Genomic DNA, 18,099 nt, shown 5'->3' with positions numbered 1-18,099 from the left:
GATCGAACAATGCGGCCAATTTGCGAAATGTGCCCGTTAGAAATTGTTTATCACTATTATTATGCTATGGGCCATTTTTTTAAGGCATAAAGATTATGAAAAGAAGGATGCCCCAACTCGAGATATTCATGCCATGATATTTGTATAGCCTTTATGCTGTCCGGCGTTGTTCTCCGGTCTAACACCGGTAGCGAGGCAAGGCAACAAACGAGTCTGTCTCTGGTGTAGGTGAATACATTTAAAATAAAATGCAGACATTATCGAAACATGTTTGTTTGCCTGTTTTACCACGGGAGGTGACCATGAACACCCCCTGTATTATTGCCGGAAAGGGGTAAAGCCTATTGTTTTTTTTAATCCTTTATATTAAGTTCGCGTGCTTGCTTGCTTGCTTGCGTGCTTGCTTGCGTGCTTGCTTGCTTGCTGAGGACCGTGCAAATCTTTCGGTCGTTTTTTAACCCACTACCCGTGATCCAATCGAGCTGACATTTTCCACACAGACTCGTTGTGCCAGACAATTATTGTTCGTGAAAAAAATCCCAAAATTTTACACTTTTTAGGCAAATTTTTTTTATTTTACATATATTCAAATAGAACGCATTCATGGCTTTGGCTGAACGTCAGAGTGTAAGAGCCCAGAGCGTAACCCCTCCACAGGCCGTGGCGGAGTAGCGCAGTTGGTAGCGCCCTCGCTTCCCATGCCAAAGGTCGCGGGATCGATCCCCGCGTCCTCCACAGGCGAATATATTTTTAAATCCTTTATATTAAGTTCGCTTGCTTGCTTAGGACCGTGCAAATCTTTCGCTCGTTTTTTAACCCACTTCCCGTGATCCAATCGAGCTGACATTTTCCACACAGACTCATTGTGTGTGACAATTAATTTTCGTGAAAAAAAATCCAAAATTTTACACTGTTTAGGGAAAACAAATTAAATATTTAATTACCAATTGCTTAAAGGTGGCAGACAATCATCTGACCCATAGGTGGCAGCCATCTCAAGCCAGAGGACGAGAGGACTCTAGCCGCCACGCATATAAAGGATTTATAGTGAAAAACTTTGTTTTTACGGGTTTACTTGTTCATCATTCCTATGCTGTAGTGAGTTGGTGTTGATGAGGATGCTGTACGCGAGTCGCCTGGGTGATGTTGTTGAAGCAAAATGAGGTGAAGAGGCCCAGGCCCACCACTGGAGGTGCGGGGGCCAGTGGGGGAGGCGTGAAGTGAGCGACAGTAACCAGCAAGGTGAAAAAAAAGCGTAACACAAATAAAATGACAAATTAGAGAAAGGATAAAAGGATGCAATGGGGAACTGAGAGGAAAGACGATGGATAGAGATGTTAACGACCTCGCCTGGTACACAGGAGGTCGTGGGTTTTATCCCGACCCTGATGATGCCCGCTATATATTTAGAGTCTGCGTGTCTCTCTCCCCGTGGTCGCGTGGATTTTTCTCCGGGTCCTCCGGGTTTTCCCTCCACATTTAGAATCAACATCGCGCGTTTACGAGTATTTGGCTGCTGTACATTTCCACACGATAAGCCACTTTATTGGGCGCTCATTGCGATAGCCAGGTCGTTTCTGCAAGAGCTTTCCAGCTCAATGGGGGTCTTACCTGGTAAAATAAAAAAAATAGTTTCGTCTTAGAATAAACCAATAATAGGCAAGGATCGAGTGACGTCACAGCAGCCAAAAGCGTGCGTACCTGTCAACCCATACGGTCAACCTGGATTCTTGTACAGGGTAATTGAGTTTTCAGGTCCATACAGTGTACAGCCGATTCATTAAGGGCAACACTGTCTCTATTTGTGTTTGTGTTTCTCCCTCGTGATGGGACTTTGAAGCATTAACGACGAGATGTATAAGGGGCATGGGGTGACCAATCAGGGTGTGTAATAAGGTCGGGGTTGACAGGTATGAGAGTGTGTGGCGCCGTCTCGGCCAGACGCGCGAGCCCCGGTGGTCTTCAGCCGCGAAGGCAAACCTCCCACTCGCGCAGAATTCACACAAAATGTGTTCAGATTTCCGTTTTGACACCACCAAACCGCCCAAAGGGGCTAACCCGACCTTTCCATTTTGAGTTGGGGCACTCGGCAGGGGAGGGGGGTGCACGGAACCACCCGGCCAATACACAACTATACAAAGCGTGAACCATCTTATTGTTTATTAATCGTGTGACAGCCACGTGACTTTGACCGAATGCGGAGGCTTTCCTAAAATTGCACACATCCGCTAAAATTCTACAAACGTACTGGCCGTTTAAACCGGACAAATCCATCACTAATTGTTTCGGTCACGAACACTCGACTGCATCTCCAGTGAATACATCAGGTGAGCTGACTGGACAACCCACTTTATAGTACCATCTTATAGCCTCGCATTACTGTATGTACATTGCCAATGATTGCCCGAGGCAGCGGAAGCTTTTGTGCCAAGCTGTACAGTATAGTGACACTCTCAACTATTGCCCATTAATAAATGTCAACTACTTCCCTAAGCTGAAACACTGTAAAAGCATGGCTAAAGTGGACCAATTCGCCATAAGAAGAATGGAACCAAGATAACTTGTGATTTTTTTGTTCCTTTAATGCCACCTGGCACGTTCAGCCTTAATTGTCAACGTCGAGGACGGCCACTGTGTTTATACGTGGACTTTATGGGTCTTCCCAACATGCAGTCGAACCTATTTAATCTCGACACGTGTGTGTAATTTGAAAAGGCCCCACGACAAACTGTGTTTGACTTGCTACCGGGGTGCACGCTTTGCAATGTTTTCTAAAGCACGTGAACTACTATTCGAGCTATTAGGTGATTGACATTTATGTAAGCACTGCATTCCAACACTGCAATTTGCTAAGTGACTGCATCTCCAGTTTGTCGTCCTTCCCTTGCGCCTACGATGTTGCAGTTGGCTCCGTACGGAATGCGAAAGAAGTCTAACGTAGGTACAAACAAGTTACAATGTTCTTACAAACTGTGCACTTAAATGCACGTGCTTGTTTCGGCTATAAGTTTGCATCAACGCGTATCTCATTAAAATCATCGTCCTATCCTGAACAAAGTAAAAGTCCATTGGAAATTTTACGTTTTTTGTCCCCCGAGGCATGGGGAACCATAACTAGGGCAAGGACAGTTTGCTATCTACATCTCTTGGGCGTGTTCCACCGTGTGTGTGTGATTGGCGACTTTAAAAAGTCACCCCTTGTGAGCCAGAGATCGTCCCCATCCCCCACCCCCCTCTCAGCTCTTTGTGCTCAACACCAGGTCAACATCCACATGAGCGGCGCCCAGTCATTTGACGAGAGAGCCGAATACGCAGAGGGGGCGGGGGGGAAAGGTGGGGTATCCGCGTCAAATGAATGAGCTTCAGCGGGGAAACGTGGCACGCAGTCGTCGAAAAGCGCTGGGGCTGTGCTCGCTTTCAGGAGGAGCCCTGCCTCTTCTGCTGCTGCTGCACGCGGATGCGCTCCAGCTGCGCCTTGCACTTGTGATGGTAGCTGGAGAGGCTCTTGGTCTCCTCCATCAGCTTCTTGTACTCCTGCACGAGCCGTGACGCGTTCTGCTGCTCCTTCTCGTCCTGTTCCAGCTCGGCCACCAGCTCCTGCCTGTAAATGCCGAGCCGCACCACGGCACCACGGCACCACGGACGCCACGACGCGTGAGAAACGCCGACGGCCTGGCCTTCACGGGCACAACAGCGGGCTGAGTACCTTTACGTCAATTACATTCCCATTTGTTTGATTTTATTTGGAATTAAATGAAGACGTGACCCAAATAGCCATCGTAAACATGACGCCAGGCTGTCCGTCTCTGGATTTCCAAAGGGAATTTGAAGCTTCAGAAATTATAAACAAAACATGAAAAAAAGGAAAGTGCATTACTCTGGCACTCAGTAATGACACTGCATTGTCATAATGAATGAGTGATGTCACTGTATGGTCAAAACTTCCACGTTTTTTTAAAGAATGCCATGAATTAGTTCATAATTCATTATGCACAATCCACTGGGGAAGTGCATGACGAGTTTTGCCCAAATGCGCTCTGGTGGGCCGTGGTAGTGGCAGGTAGAGCGCGCGTGGGGAATCCCGTGTGGACCACGGTGGCATCGGTCACGGCACTCACTTGCGCTGCATCAGCAGGGCGATCTCCGTCTGCACCTTGAGGTACTCCTGGGCCATCTTGCAGTGCTGCTGGAAGACTGCCATCGACTCCTTGGAGGTTGGGCACGGAGCCAGAGGCTGGACACAGACACACGTTGCTATTCTATTGGCCTGGAGTCCCACGAGCCAGAACGCGGGTGGCAGCACGTCGACCACAGTGTGTAATGCGTCGCTTAGCTAAGCGAGGAGGACGATGGGTGACGGAGAACAGGGAAGCGCCAATGTGCTTGGCTATTCATTGATGCTGCATTTAGCTCTGGAGCTTGGTACCCATCTGGGTAGTGTGACGTGCATAGTTGTGGGTAACATAGTAACGTATGCTTATGCTCAGCCAAACACAAACGATGGTAATAGTCCTGGCCGCATAGAATACATCATTGCTCAGGTTTTAGACCAGGCCCTTTGGGCCAATGTTTTTTTTCTGGAAATTGGCTTTATTTAGGCAAGTAGTACGCGTGATAAGCCTGCTGTATCTTTTCATAAGAGGCTTTTGGGTTAGATGGCATAAATCTAAATGTGTCGTTAAACCCTCCACCACCCAACACAGCCAATTAGTAAGGTTTCTCATGTAAACAAAACATGCCAATTCGTTACTAGAACAGCACACCGGTGTGTTGGAGAGTAAACACACAACATTTGCAATTCGAGTACTTACGTGACAAACCTTACTAATTGTTTGTGTCGGGTGGTGGGCGGGTTTAACGACACATTCATATTTACGCGACCTAACCCCAAAAACCTCTATTATGGATAATATTGGTCTGAAAAGCCCTACTACGTGTTAAACTGCTGTATCTTATCACGCTAAAAGCACAACATCCGTCATAATGCCAAAATAACCGTGTTAAATCCGTGCGAGCGCCGGCACCGCCTGCCCTGCCCCGCGGGGCCGGGAACACACCGCCCTCACCTGCAGCTGATGGTCCAGGGTGAGGTAGGCCATGGGGATGGAGTTATCGGAGCCCATGGTGTCTGCAATGGAAATCGCGATGCGTTTAGCCACCCGTCGCATCGGGGAATACAGCCCCACGCGGCGCCCTTGCCACAGCACGCCGCTTCAGAGCCTGACTTATGGTCAACTCGGCCCATTGCGCCTTCAAGGTTAATATAAAAAAAAATAAGCGCCACTTTTGCACGCTGTTATCAATAATAGGACCGAAACGGGAGGAAGGTTTCTCCACAACTCTGGCCGCCGCCAGATGATGCTAGTTGTTGTAATTACCAGCGAAACGTCACGTTACTCGAATGGCAAATGCTGTGGTTTTACTCTCCAACACACTGGTGTGCTGAACTAGTAACGAATTGGCATGTCTTGTTTATATTCACGTCATCTAACCCAAAAACCTCTTATGGATATTGGTCGCCGCGAAAGCCTGCTACTACGTGTTAAACTGGTTATTAATCCGTAGAAGGGAAGTAATAAAATAATAAAAATAAAACATAAAATAATTCTCACGACGTTTCGGCCACAACGCAAGCAGCCGTCCTCACCGTGAGAATTATTTTATTAGGTTTTATTTTTATTATTTTATTACTTCCCTTCTACGTGACTTTACCGAAAGAACCAAGAAGATGAATCCCTGCAGTCACGAAAGCTTTAAATCGAAATTTGGTTATTAATAATTGTAAGAGACAAAAACGAAATGAACGACCCCAGTGTCTAGCGGAACCGTCGTTCCGTGGAGCGCGTCTCCCCGCGAGTGGGCCCTGACCTGTATAGTCGTCGGGCGTGTTGGGGATGCTGCGTGCCCCCACGCCGCCTGTGATCATGCGCACGCCCGGGCTCGACGATCGGCTGCTGCTGCGGCTCCCCTAGAGTAGACGAGGAGAGCCATGCGGACCAGAATGGGCACGGGGGATGGTCACGTGATGACGGTATCACACACCCATCAACCCATACGGTGTACCAATATTCTTGCACAGAGAAAATGAGTTTTCAGGTCAATGCGGCGTACAGCCGTTTCAATACTGGCAAACAAAACAAATATTTGTCTATTTGTTTGTGTTTCTCCCTTGTGATGGGACTTTGTAGGATAAACGTTGAGATTTATAAGGGCATAAGGTCTGAACTGGTCTGTAATGAGGTAGGCACTGATAAGGGGTTGACAGGTTTGGTATCACAGGCAGATGCAGACGCCCAGATGAAGACAGCCTCACTGGGTCACACAGTCAGACAGGTGGATAGAGCCTCGTGCAGTCGGACACGTGAAGTACAGCATCACACACAGCCAGGGACATCTGGGAAGATGCAGACAGCGACACTCACAGGCACGGTAGGGTGGAGACATACTAACACACAGCCAGATATTTGAGTGTGGTGACACATTTGACAAAATGTCTCTGAATGTGCCAATTGACCTGAACTCACAAGATATTAATTTGAAGTAATGTAACAGAGGAACATCTGTTTGCTCAGCCTGTTGCCTAAATAAGCATCAGCAATTAATTGCAGATGCTCGGAAAAGCAGTGACCATTTGTCGTTACCACCCGACGTGATAAAACGCAGCTGCTAAAATCGTAGACGACCGCGGAAGAGAAAACGGGTGACAACGTGATTACTATCGTTTTCAATATAATGACGATATAAATAATATGTATCACTAAATTATCGCTGCCCAATGACCCAATCACCCTGATTGCACCTCATGTCGTCACTACATGGAAGCTAAATGCAACCGAGCTTGGATAGTGAATGGATGTGTGTGACCACCGTGCGCAGGCCTTCATTTGGGACTTCAGAACCATGTCGTGGGCAGCAGAGGACAGTGCAGAAATATTAATTGTACTTCCGTACAGTATGACATTGCCCCACTCATGGGCAATATCACCAACATCCACCAAACCTCCACACTGGATATTAAGTAGTTCGATAACCTCGATATACACACATATGACGTTCCAAAATTTCATATTTCCTCCTGAAAGAATGAGACCTCCGTACTCACGTGCCTAAGCCCCCGCCCCCTAAGCCACACTGAGCGGTGTGGTGAAGGTAAACTCAAATAACCCTCCCACGACCTGCACGGTGCAGCTCGAGGTTTATTTATTTTTTAATCGCCTTCCGTCGGCTCCGCGTTCCGTTCCGGGCCCACGGACTACCAAGAGGAAAGAAGCCGTCTGGCCAATGCGGCGGCAGCTGCCCTCCTACTACGCGTGACGGCGAGCGAGAGCGGCACCTGGTTGGAATCGGGCCCCAGCGTAGGGAGGTCTTGCACCGAGCGCCGCCACTGATCCGCCGATGCTGAAAGCGGGAAAAGAGAGAGCGGACACGGACACGGCACGCACGCGGGGGGGGGGGGGGGGGGGGGGGAGACACGCGCACGCAGGACGGCAAGCGGTGCAGGACACGAGAGAGAATTGCGCGTGAAGCACGCAATGCACAGCGGGGCGGTGCAAGCGTGCTCGCGGGGGCACGCGTGGCGCGTTACGCATGCGAGAGGGATGCACGGACGAGCATCGTTGAGCGGCAGACGCAGCACAAAAGGCGCACAGAGGGGGCGCACAGAGGGGGCCCACACGTACAGCACACGAAGCAAGGCGAGCGGCAAGCAGCACAGGCAGGACACATGGCCCACAAGGGGCACGTACGCAGGACACACCACGAGCACGCAACGCGCGACACGCAAGGTGGCGGACGGGATGCGGCACACGGAGGACAACAACACGCAGCGCAAGGCACACGCGGAACGCAAAAACGTACGGCGCACAACAGTCGGGATACGTGTGGCCATGCGTGCGTCAGACACAGAGCGCGCACCGTGCATGCAGCATGCAGAGGAGACACGGGGGGAGGAGGCGTCACACACAGCACACAGCATCACGGTTAAATACAACGTGATAACAGGGCGCAGCATGACAACACCTCATTGCGCGTTAGTTAACCCACACAGCAGGCCACGCAAAAACAGGCAAAAAATAAATGTTGGTTCTTCATACATTTTTCACAAATGACTGTAATGCCATTAGACGATATAGCCAAGTGCAATGTTGTCAAACAACAGTCAAATCATGGCAGTACTTCAAACAAAGCATTCCGTCAAAGATCGATCCTACTCAACCACTCATCCGTACCCTTAGCCTTGCGAACAAGTGGTTTACTCTTTTCCTGTATTACAAAAATTATGCCAAGAACACTGAGCACGGCCAACTGAAATCGAACTGATATCCTTAACAAGGGGGAGGGGACTGCGTTGGCAGTGGTGCAAAAGGACAAATCAAACACTGCCTTTGAGGCCGACGTTTTTGGCGATATGAATACGTGTTATACGGCAGTAGTAATAATGATTTGCGATATAAAAAAATATCTAACAATTTTGTTGCTTGTGGTAAGACAGATGCACTGCACCTTTGTTTGTCTGGTGGCTGCCAAATTCTCAGCGGTACTGACCGAGTAATCTGGCGTGGGCATTCGCCCCTTGAGCCACACCGCCGTTTCAAGCTTTAAATATTAATGTTGAAAGTTCGAACAATTTAAATTCTTTGCAACGTGCAGAATGCACTTGCCGAAGAAGGACGTGGCTAATGTTTCCTGGGATTTCCACCAAAAAGCTCCGCCGATCGCTGGTCGCCAACATGCCAGCAGCACACAGCCGAAAGGCTGGCAATGCCGTTCTTGACCGCATCGATACATTAATTGCTGGCAACGAGCAACATGGACTAGCAGAGTTGTGGGCAACTTGCCGCCCCTGGAGCCTCTCGTGGTGGCCTGGTCTCAGTGTGTCTGGGGTGATGCGTGGGGTCGTGATCACCTCCCAATTAGCACGGTTGGCTACGTACGGTGCGAAAGAAGTTCATACATTATATCGATAATTAATAACGCAATTAACTATGCACTCCTCTACCTGTGCCTCATCAGTCTGTCAGGTTATGGCGAATTCAAGGACTCATTTTGAGCTTAACACTTCATGCATTAGTAACTTTACATATTATTTAAAAAATATATAAAATGTCAAGAATAAGCATGTAACAATTCACTCGTCAGCGATCCAATATGTTACCATGTTTTGGGAGTCAAGGTTCCATTCGTAGATGGATTTCTATGTATTTATTGTTTTTATCGTCTGCAGTGTGTATTGTAACAACGGCGCATAATTTGCAGAAATAGCACGCGACCGATGCTCACAAAAGTGATCCGGCCGCGTGTTTTGTGAGCCTTCGAATTTATTTGGATCGATGAATCGATGCATCATTACATGACTATTTAACCCATTTATTTAACATCCAAATAATATAATGTGCACACACACACACACAGACAAATGCTCCTTATGGCGCTACCCCGGGGTACCAAATAATACAAAATGGCCGAGGCAATTAAATATTTTATTTCTGGGACACTATTTTTTTCCAGGGGTGTAACTTCACTCCGCGACTGGGTACCAATCAATCCGACATCAGTGCTACTTCACGATGTCGATTCGCAGCGAAAACGATTGCGATGAAACCCTGAACGCTCGCGTACACACCGTGGTGGTGCATCGTAGTGTACAGCTCGTCGAGATGAGTCGATTGGCGCGTCGCCGACCATCAGCAAACTAAAAATGACTGCATCACGGACATGATGCGAGAGCCGGGGTACGATGGTACCCCGGGGTACCGCCATAAGATTCACATATATATTTTTGCTCTAAAGTTTAAATGGACACAATTGTCTTGCTTTAGGAGTAAAGCATTAAATTATATAATACGTATGAATGTGGACATTTGACACAGCACCACTTCCCCAAAGCAGCACTCAATGCACTGAAAGATGCTTGATTGAAGGCAGAATCAAGAATCAACCTTCCCAGGTGTGAGGCATTGAGGGATTTTGTGAACGTTACAGATCAAACCTTAGGTGATTCCTGCAATCGGAAATAATTAGTAAAAAAAACATCAAACATATTTCATGCACACACACGCACGCATGCGTAGACAAATGTGACACAAATGTTAAACTTCTCAAAGAGTGACTGGAAGTTCTATTATAAACTATCTATAGAACGGCATCTAACTCTACAAAAGCAAGAGCCCCTTTACGATAAATCAAGTATTTATGAAATCCCACTAAATGTCATAACGCCTGGGCTTGTTATGCCTTGCATCTTTCTTTCGTGTCGGTTACAAAGCCCACGACTTTTCACTTTAAACTGGGGAGGCGGCGTGGGCGGGGGGGGGAATGGGCGGGGCGGAGTGGGGGGGGGGTTCAGATTTCACTTGCCACTGATGTGAGTCGTGGTCAGGAAGGGAAGCCCAGGTATTTGGGTTCACAGCGCAGTGTGGCTCCACTTACGAGTGAATCAATATTCAAGAGGCCACACTGCGAGACATTTCAGGCTGCTTGGACAGATTGGGCTGCGAGGTTACTGCAGTTTGGTGGGCGTAGTAATTATTCAGATGATTTTATAATTAGGCAGGTGATCGTTTTCAAGTTCGACGTTTGGTATGGCGTCTGATGATTTATTGTAATCTCTTAACATCGAGTTTAGAGCAGAGGAAAGTAATTCCTCAAAATTCCATTTACAGGGCAACTGTCGCAGGTATCAAGCTGTGCTCTCGGTGAAAATACTCGCGCGTACGAGTTGATCGGTGGCCCTGCACCCCCAGATAACAGGAATGAATTTCAATCCTCCCCTAACATAAGAAGATGTGTTTATGAAATCAGACAGTAAACATGTAAGGACAGCACACAACGCATTGAGGAGAACCATAATTAGCACACAGGACCAGATCAATCGTCCGCAAAAGCACCACCGCACGTCACCTTTCTGGGGGTTTTGTTTTTAACTTAAAGCGGTCAAAAACATTTGTTCGCTTAAGTTACGCGTGCCCATTGAAGATTCTCCCACAAAGCGGTGATTCTGACTGCACTTATGATTGTTCACCGAAATTCCTCACCACAACCACTGTGCGCTCAGCTCCAGTAACACCCGCACCTCGCCACAGAGCCGCCCATTCCCAACGCACACGCTCGCACACCGCTTCATGCAAATGTGCCGCATTTTTCTGTGCACTGGCAGTGTTGGGGAGTAACACCTGGCCTCGTGACTCACAGTTGGGTTTATTTTACATTCAATTCAGTTACTTAAATAGATGACGTTGGTGGAACTGATTTTTTAAAGGTAGGGTTAGCGATTCATCCAGTCCCGCTATCAACTATCACATTTAAACGTGCAATATATTTGTGAAATTACATAACCGTCAAGCCTACATAATGTGCATTTGTTGAAACATGTTCTAACAAATCATATCTTCGAGCTGAATTAAATGTTGCTTAACAAGTAGGGAGCTTATGTTTGTTATTTATGTTTGTGCAAACAAAATTTGGGTAGTAACATTTGTTATGGTAAAGTTTATTATTTAATAAATGTTGAAGATAATTTCAATATTATAGTGGACTGTGACAGCACCAGACAATAGGCTATTCTTAAGAATGACATTGTAACAGGGTTTTAAATGTTCACTTTACAGCAGGAACCACACTTCAGGTAATAAGTCTGTGCTGCTGTAAGGTAAACATTTGAAGGGTGAAGGCCATATTATCATTATCATCATCATCGGCTATCCCTCGCAATCGAGAATGATTGTCTTCCAAAGAAAAGTAAGATTATCTGCGGGTCCGAAGATGGCTAAAGAGGCCGATGTGGGATTGACAAATGCTGCCGCAGCTCGGGCACGCACACGCACACGCACGCGTGTCCACAGAGGGTGGGTGGTGGAACTGGATCAGATTGTCACCCTTGTTCCGACACACATAATAAGGGTAGTGACGCCAAGACTGCGAGTCACTGAGGAATGGGAGGCTAGAAGAACGTGGCTTCTTATTTAAAAACAAAACAAAGGAGGCAGCAGAGGTTGCAGTGAACTGGGAGAACAAACTGAGCGGACAGACCAACCTCGGGCATAAAGACGCAACAATGCCATGTGTGCCTTGTGGGTGGGGGGCGTTCCAACAACATCAAGAACAAATCTGGACTCCACACTTCTCTGTGAAGCCAACATTTAACAAAATGCCCCAAGAGCAGAAATGTGCACTGGCATGACATGACATTGCTGTTGAATCAAAGGACGCAGCTCAATGTTTTGGCTGCTTCATGCCAATTTGACACCAATGCTGCTGCTGGCTTGTGGCTCCAGAAAGCGACAACGACAAAAAACACCCTCAAAGTGTCACAGCCTGACGTGACACACGCGCAGGCAGTCCGGACACTTTACAAGACGGCGGCAGAGGCTTCATCAGTGCTACCTCCTTTGGACAGTTGCAATGGACTTTCCTAAGTCGAACTCGTCTTAGCCGAGAGCCCAGCACCAGAGAATGATTACATGCCGACTTCAAATTACAATTCCCAAATCGCATACACGTGTCACCTGCTGCTGGGAGAGGTGACGCATTGTACATTGCCTCCTCAAACTGGAGCCACAAGAAACTACTGCCCAACACATACCACCGATGAGTAAGCGTGAGGCAAGGAGACCAAGGAGATTAGACGCGGTGCGGGCGAACCACCACCTCACCCCCACCACCGCACGGCAGGCCAGGCAGAGGCAGTACCTGGGAGTGCCATGCTAGAGGCCTCCAGGATGGTACCAAATGAGGCAGTCTTTCGGTGGCCCCGTTTGTGCCTCGATGCTGCTGTGGAGACGTCACACATAACCGTGGCATGCAGCGGCAGCAGAACACAGCGGTGTGCAACCCACCAGCCTTCCCGCCAGCGCTCTACCCACCCACGAATGGACCCGCCCAATATATTCTCCGTCATATTCATCGGAGAAGGATGTGCTTCACATTGCCCGTGTACGCACGTACGCATGGCGCCCCTTCAGTTGGAGGGATCGTTTGACGATGCAATGACTGGACGTGGTTTTGGTGTCACCAACGCGCTTCTTGTGGCATGGCTCCTCCGTCACCTTCATGCACAATGCTCCTAGGCGCCGAGCTCAGCTACCGCAGCCGCCACCAGGTTAAGTCTCTAATCGAGGTTTTGTTGGATTAGGTCGCGTAAATATAAATGCGTCGTTAAACCCGCAACAGCCAAATAGTAAGGTTAGTCACGTAAGCAAAACACGCAAATTCGTTGTTTATGTGACAAACCTTACTAATTGGCTGTGTCGGGTGTTGGCGGGTTTAACGACACGTTTATATTCACGCGATCTAAACCCAAAAAAACTGTCTATTATGGACACGGCTCACTCAAGCCTACGTGTTAAAAACTGAGGTCGGTCTCTATGGCCTACACCTGGTGACTAACCACCGTTAATTGGGGTTGTAGGTTTTTTTGACCGACACGTCCTTTCAAGTGACTGGTGCCAGTGGTTTGGGAGGAATCGAGAGGAATTGTTGTGTTCTACACAGACACCCAAAGTGAACTCAAAGTGGAAGAGCTGAGGCACGGGAAGGAAGATCCCACCGAGGTGTAAAGCAACGATGGTTGCTTTCCCATGCAGGGGCCTCTCGTGCTGTGCTCCTCGTGACCGCTATGGCACGCAGCGATCAACAGTGTGCAGCCAGTGGATCTTTAGGTTGGAACCTGTAAGCTCGAGGGTTGTGTGCGAGTGCTATCCAGACAAAACCACGGCGTTAAATACTTGTTGTGCCCTTTAAATTCAGAACATGAAAAAAATAAGCATTTTAATTGGCTCAAGTTTTTGGCAGTTACCTTCACTTTGCATTAAATAACAGATAATCGACTCCTATATTTGGTGTAAAAAAATGCAACGGTAATGCCGTTTGTATCCGCCAACGTAGTACGAATGGAATGTCACCAAACACATAATGCGGTTATTAAAACGATAAGATGTTGACAAGTGTAGATGGTGGCGATGCACACTGCTGTAGTCTTTATGGTTATTAGCAAGCAAACCACACAGACCTGCAGAGTTTAGTATGTTAGTGGGACAAGGGATATTAGTAATTTCCTACATGTGTTTTGACTCTAACATTTTTATTATTTTAGCTGCCAAAGTCAAAAACAGAAAATTATTTTCATCTACCTAGCCTATTGTTGACACCTTAGAGGCAGATTAGCAAATATGCTTCAGGGTGTCGCAATTCCGTTTGGTGGCTCAAACTTCAAATGTTAAGCATCGTCACGTTGCTCTGACGCGGTTAAGGAAGTTCCACGTTTCTATGTGCGAGACCTGTCTTTGTATAGGACGAGCATGGTGGTTGTCAGTTGCATTGCGCAAAAATGGATGTAATAGTGGGCGCCACGGTGGCTAGGAGATCTTAACTCCCTCGCCTGGTATACAGGAGGTCGTGGGTTCGATCCCGACCCTGTATATTTCGAGTTTGCATGTCTCTCTCCCCATGGGCGCATGGATTATTCTCCAGGTGTTTCTGTTTTCTGGTCCACATTTAGAATTGTGCGTTTAGAGTATTTGGCTGCTATACATTTCCACGTGATGATGATGAGCCACTTCATTCAGAGAAAATCCGCGATAGCCAGGTCGCTTCTGACAAAGAGCTACCTAGCTCAGTGGGCATTACGTGGTAAAATACAAAATAGTTTTTGGTTTAGTTTAGAGGTAGTTGTTGGGGTAGAACCCCTTGACGCTTCTTCGCCTCACACTTCCTCCGTATTCTCCGGTGCTGGGCTGCAGGCGTCGATCAACGTTTAAACACAAACTGAAGGGCTTTACCAGCCCAAGGTTAAGTCAAATCATAAAAAAATAAAAAAATTAGAGAAACTGATTGTTTGTCCACACAACAATGCCATTTAGCAAGAGACCTTATTTTGGAGGAGTAATAGGTTGCAAATGTACGGGACTTCGTGTCTTCGGTATGCGTGGCCTACGGGGTCATGAAGACCACTGCATCCTGAAGACACATGACCCAGATTAGTAGTAATCTTCCTGCAGGAAATGCTATTTTCAAACAGGGTAAAAACGACGACACTGCCAGCTGTTGAGCTTGAGTGTTGAGATCAGCCTGCTGCACACATATACACTCACTCCCTCTGTTGGCCTTGCAGGGTATTAGGGATTTGCCAAGAGTGTGGATGATGAATGTTATTTTCACCATGATTTGTAACTCATGTTTTGATGCATTAATAACGGCAAGCCTAATGCAGCCGACTATTCAATCATTTTTTTTTAATGCCATTTGGGCAAACTATTATCGGGGGGGGGGGGGGGGGAAGCAAGCTAATCTGCACAAAGCCAGAAAAATAAACGTAATCTCATTCACCGGCCATTGGGCCTTTCGATTGCATTCATTTGAATTAAGACTCCAAACTCTCTTCGGTGACGACATAAACCCCATGCCCCGCAGCAACGGGTATCCGCGTGGTGCCACGCAAATCCCCTCTCTGCCCGCGAGTGAACGACGTAAAAAACTCGGCCTCGTAAGCAGGGCCCCCCCTCCCCCCGTCCCGTCGAGGCTGTGTCCCACGCAGACATGGGCACGCCCCCGCCACCCCCCCGAGGTACGTACATGTGGCGCCCGTCAGGATCTTGCCCTCGAGCTCGGTGAGGGTGCTAAAGTCGGCGCTCAGGCGGTGTCCCTCGAAGGCCGGCGTTCCGGCGCGGGAGTGCGCCAGGGACTCGACGCTGGAGCCACGCGACAGAGACAGCCCCGGCTTCGCTCCGCCCTCGCCCTGCGGCAACACAGACGCACGGCGGCACTCGTCAGCCAACCGGAAACGAACCGTACGTCGAATACAAACTACACTCGTTAACCTGACGCTAGCTCCACCTGAAACTCTAACCACATTTACAAATTGTTTCGCAACCCTACAGATGACACTTTATACTATACGAGATCTTTGGATCATCTTCTTCCAAGTACTCCGAGGTCAAGGCTCGTGGTGGATTGACAACACATTTCTTTCAAACTGATTTTTGTGTTTGCTTTGTTGTCCTTTCCCCGCATCTCCGATTAACATGGTTGGCTACGTACGGTGCAACAGAAGTTGAACATACGTACATACAAGGCTCTGTCCTCCTGGGGTGATCGGGATTTTGCCAGTGCAGCTCCGAGAATATGGAACGCTTTTGTAATAAGACAATTCGTCGTCCGAGCTGTTGTCTTGAAAACTCGCCTCTTTAAATTGACCTTTACCCACCCCCTGGCTCTGGCCATTTACTCTGGTTCTCTGTTTATTTCCTGCTTTCCATACACGGCACATTTGTATCTGTGGATGAAATTCGCCTTACAAAATGGAATTTATTATTAGCGAATCAGAACCTAGCCCTATCTATTGCCCTAACCACACCAGCTACCCAGAGCCCAGCTCTGCCTCAAAATAATTACTATGATGACCAACGAGACCATAATATAGCCCTCCCCGTACTCACACCAACCAATCAAATCCTAGCAATAGCCCTAACCACTAACCCCACTGACCACCAACCAGACCACAACCCTTTCTACCCTGGATGCTACGTCTAGTCCTGCCTCTAGTCCTATCTCCATTACTGGAGCCTCTGGATTGTCGTCGTTGTCACCCTTTGCGCTTCCCAGCTCTGTCTTTCCACGCAGCAGTGTCTGATATGGGGGAGGCCATCGTCCAGCAGTGTACAGATCAATGCTGATTATGATGGTACAGCGTGTTTATATAGAACTGCATTTAGATGCAATATAAATTGACATTGTATTGTATGATGATGATGCTGAAAAACCATCCAAAAATGGATATTGGACCACACTTGCCAACCATAAACCCCTTTTTCCAGCAGTGGATAGATCAAGGCTGATGATGATATTCCTTCCCCAAAACAGTTTACCACAGTGAGCTTACCAATTACCAACCTTCATCCAGCAGTGGATCAATCATGGCTGAGATGACGATGACTAAGCTTGAACATGACATTTGAGGCTTCCACAGACCCATGTGAGCGTAAATCAATCTGCTGTCGCCCCCACCACCCCCACCCCCCCTGGCCGCCGTTTGCCGCCAGCCCCGGTGAGAGCCAGGGGAGTCACTGCCCCCCCCCCCCCCCCAACGGCACACTCGACGAGCTCACCTTGATCTGCTTGAGCTTCGACTCGAGGCGCCGCACGGTGTCGCTCAGAGTGAACGGGAGGCTCTCCTGGTCCTGGACATCGCTCTTGTTGCTGGTGTTCGTCGACATCACCTCTGGAGAGGGGAGAGGGGAGAGGGAGGGGCGGGAGGGAGGGGTGGGGGGAGCAGTCGGCAACGACGCCGGCGGCAGCACTGGTCGCCTCGCCCGACACGACGGCGACCACCAACCACGTAAAGCTGACGGGCTAAAGCCTCAACCACAACAATAATAATAATGATGACATTCATGTATTTATCCAGGAGAGCCGCAACGTGTCTCAATACACTTTCAGGAGGGAGTATTTGGCCAATTCTTTAAGAAGTATTTTGCGTGTGGTAGCAGAGCAGTAGTGGTAAAACACAGTACCAGGAAAAAATAGACAAAACTAAAGCACCATGAAAAGAAACCCAGGGGCAGACTTAGTCTGCCATCGCACAGAAGAGATAACATCGGTATCTCTATAAGAATGCAACACTGGGTATCCATTTTTTTTGGGTATCCAATGCAGAGACCGAGTCCTGCCATGAGAATGTGACTTTGCCATCGCTGGCTCGGGGCCACCAACGGAGGTGAGTGTCACCACATTCCTCGATTTAAATAAAAACTACCCAAATAATCAGATGGAAATTGAGGCTTATCGTCTGAATGGTGCCTCACCACGGTGGCGAGATGTTAACTACCTCGCCTGGTATACAGTTCGTAGATCCCGACCCTGACGCCTATATACGTGGAGTTTGTATTTCTCTCTCCCCGTGGATTTTTCACCGAGTCCTCCGGTTTTTCCCTCCATATTTAGAAACATGCGTTTAAGAGTATTTGGCTGCTATAAATTCCCACATGATAAGCCATTTCGTTGAGCATTCATTTCTGATAGCGAGGTCACTTATGAAAAAGAGCTATACAGCTCAGTGGGCCCTACCTGGTAAAACTAAAATAGTTTATTTTATTTTTATTTAAAACA

General features: G+C 48.0%; 1 protein-coding gene across 4 annotated transcripts in view; it reads right to left on the bottom strand.

Annotated features, from left to right (window-relative positions):
* Positions 1–2,136: 2,136 nt before the first annotated feature.
* The window catches only part of MAP3K7 (mitogen-activated protein kinase kinase kinase 7), a 31,104-nt gene continuing 15,141 nt past the window's right edge, over positions 2,137–18,099 (bottom strand). For 2 of the 4 annotated variants that reach the window (XM_061568494.1, XM_061568504.1), the window contains exons 11-18: positions 17,100–17,212; positions 15,568–15,730; positions 12,688–12,768; positions 7,334–7,398; positions 5,869–5,968; positions 5,067–5,128; positions 4,119–4,234; positions 2,137–3,601 (exon numbers count right to left, since the gene is read on the bottom strand). In XM_061568494.1, coding sequence (XP_061424478.1) covers positions 3,418–3,601; positions 4,119–4,234; positions 5,067–5,128; positions 5,869–5,968; positions 7,334–7,398; positions 12,688–12,768; positions 15,568–15,730; positions 17,100–17,212 — 884 coding nt within the window. In that variant the 3' untranslated portion in view covers positions 2,137–3,417. The remainder of the gene's footprint in view (positions 3,602–4,118; positions 4,235–5,066; positions 5,129–5,868; positions 5,969–7,333; positions 7,399–12,687; positions 12,769–15,567; positions 15,731–17,099; positions 17,213–18,099) is intronic. The other 2 variants (XM_061568512.1, XM_061568520.1) reach the window with 2 other exon arrangements.

The sequence above is a fragment of the Lethenteron reissneri genome, chromosome 5 (genome assembly GCF_015708825.2).
Source record: "Lethenteron reissneri isolate LAM-NWPU_2019-01 chromosome 5, ASM1570882v1, whole genome shotgun sequence".
In the NCBI taxonomy this organism is placed as follows: Eukaryota; Metazoa; Chordata; class Hyperoartia; order Petromyzontiformes; family Petromyzontidae; genus Lethenteron; species Lethenteron reissneri.
The sequence above is the reverse complement of the archived record's forward strand: the minus strand, read 5'-3'. Positions and strand labels throughout refer to the sequence as shown.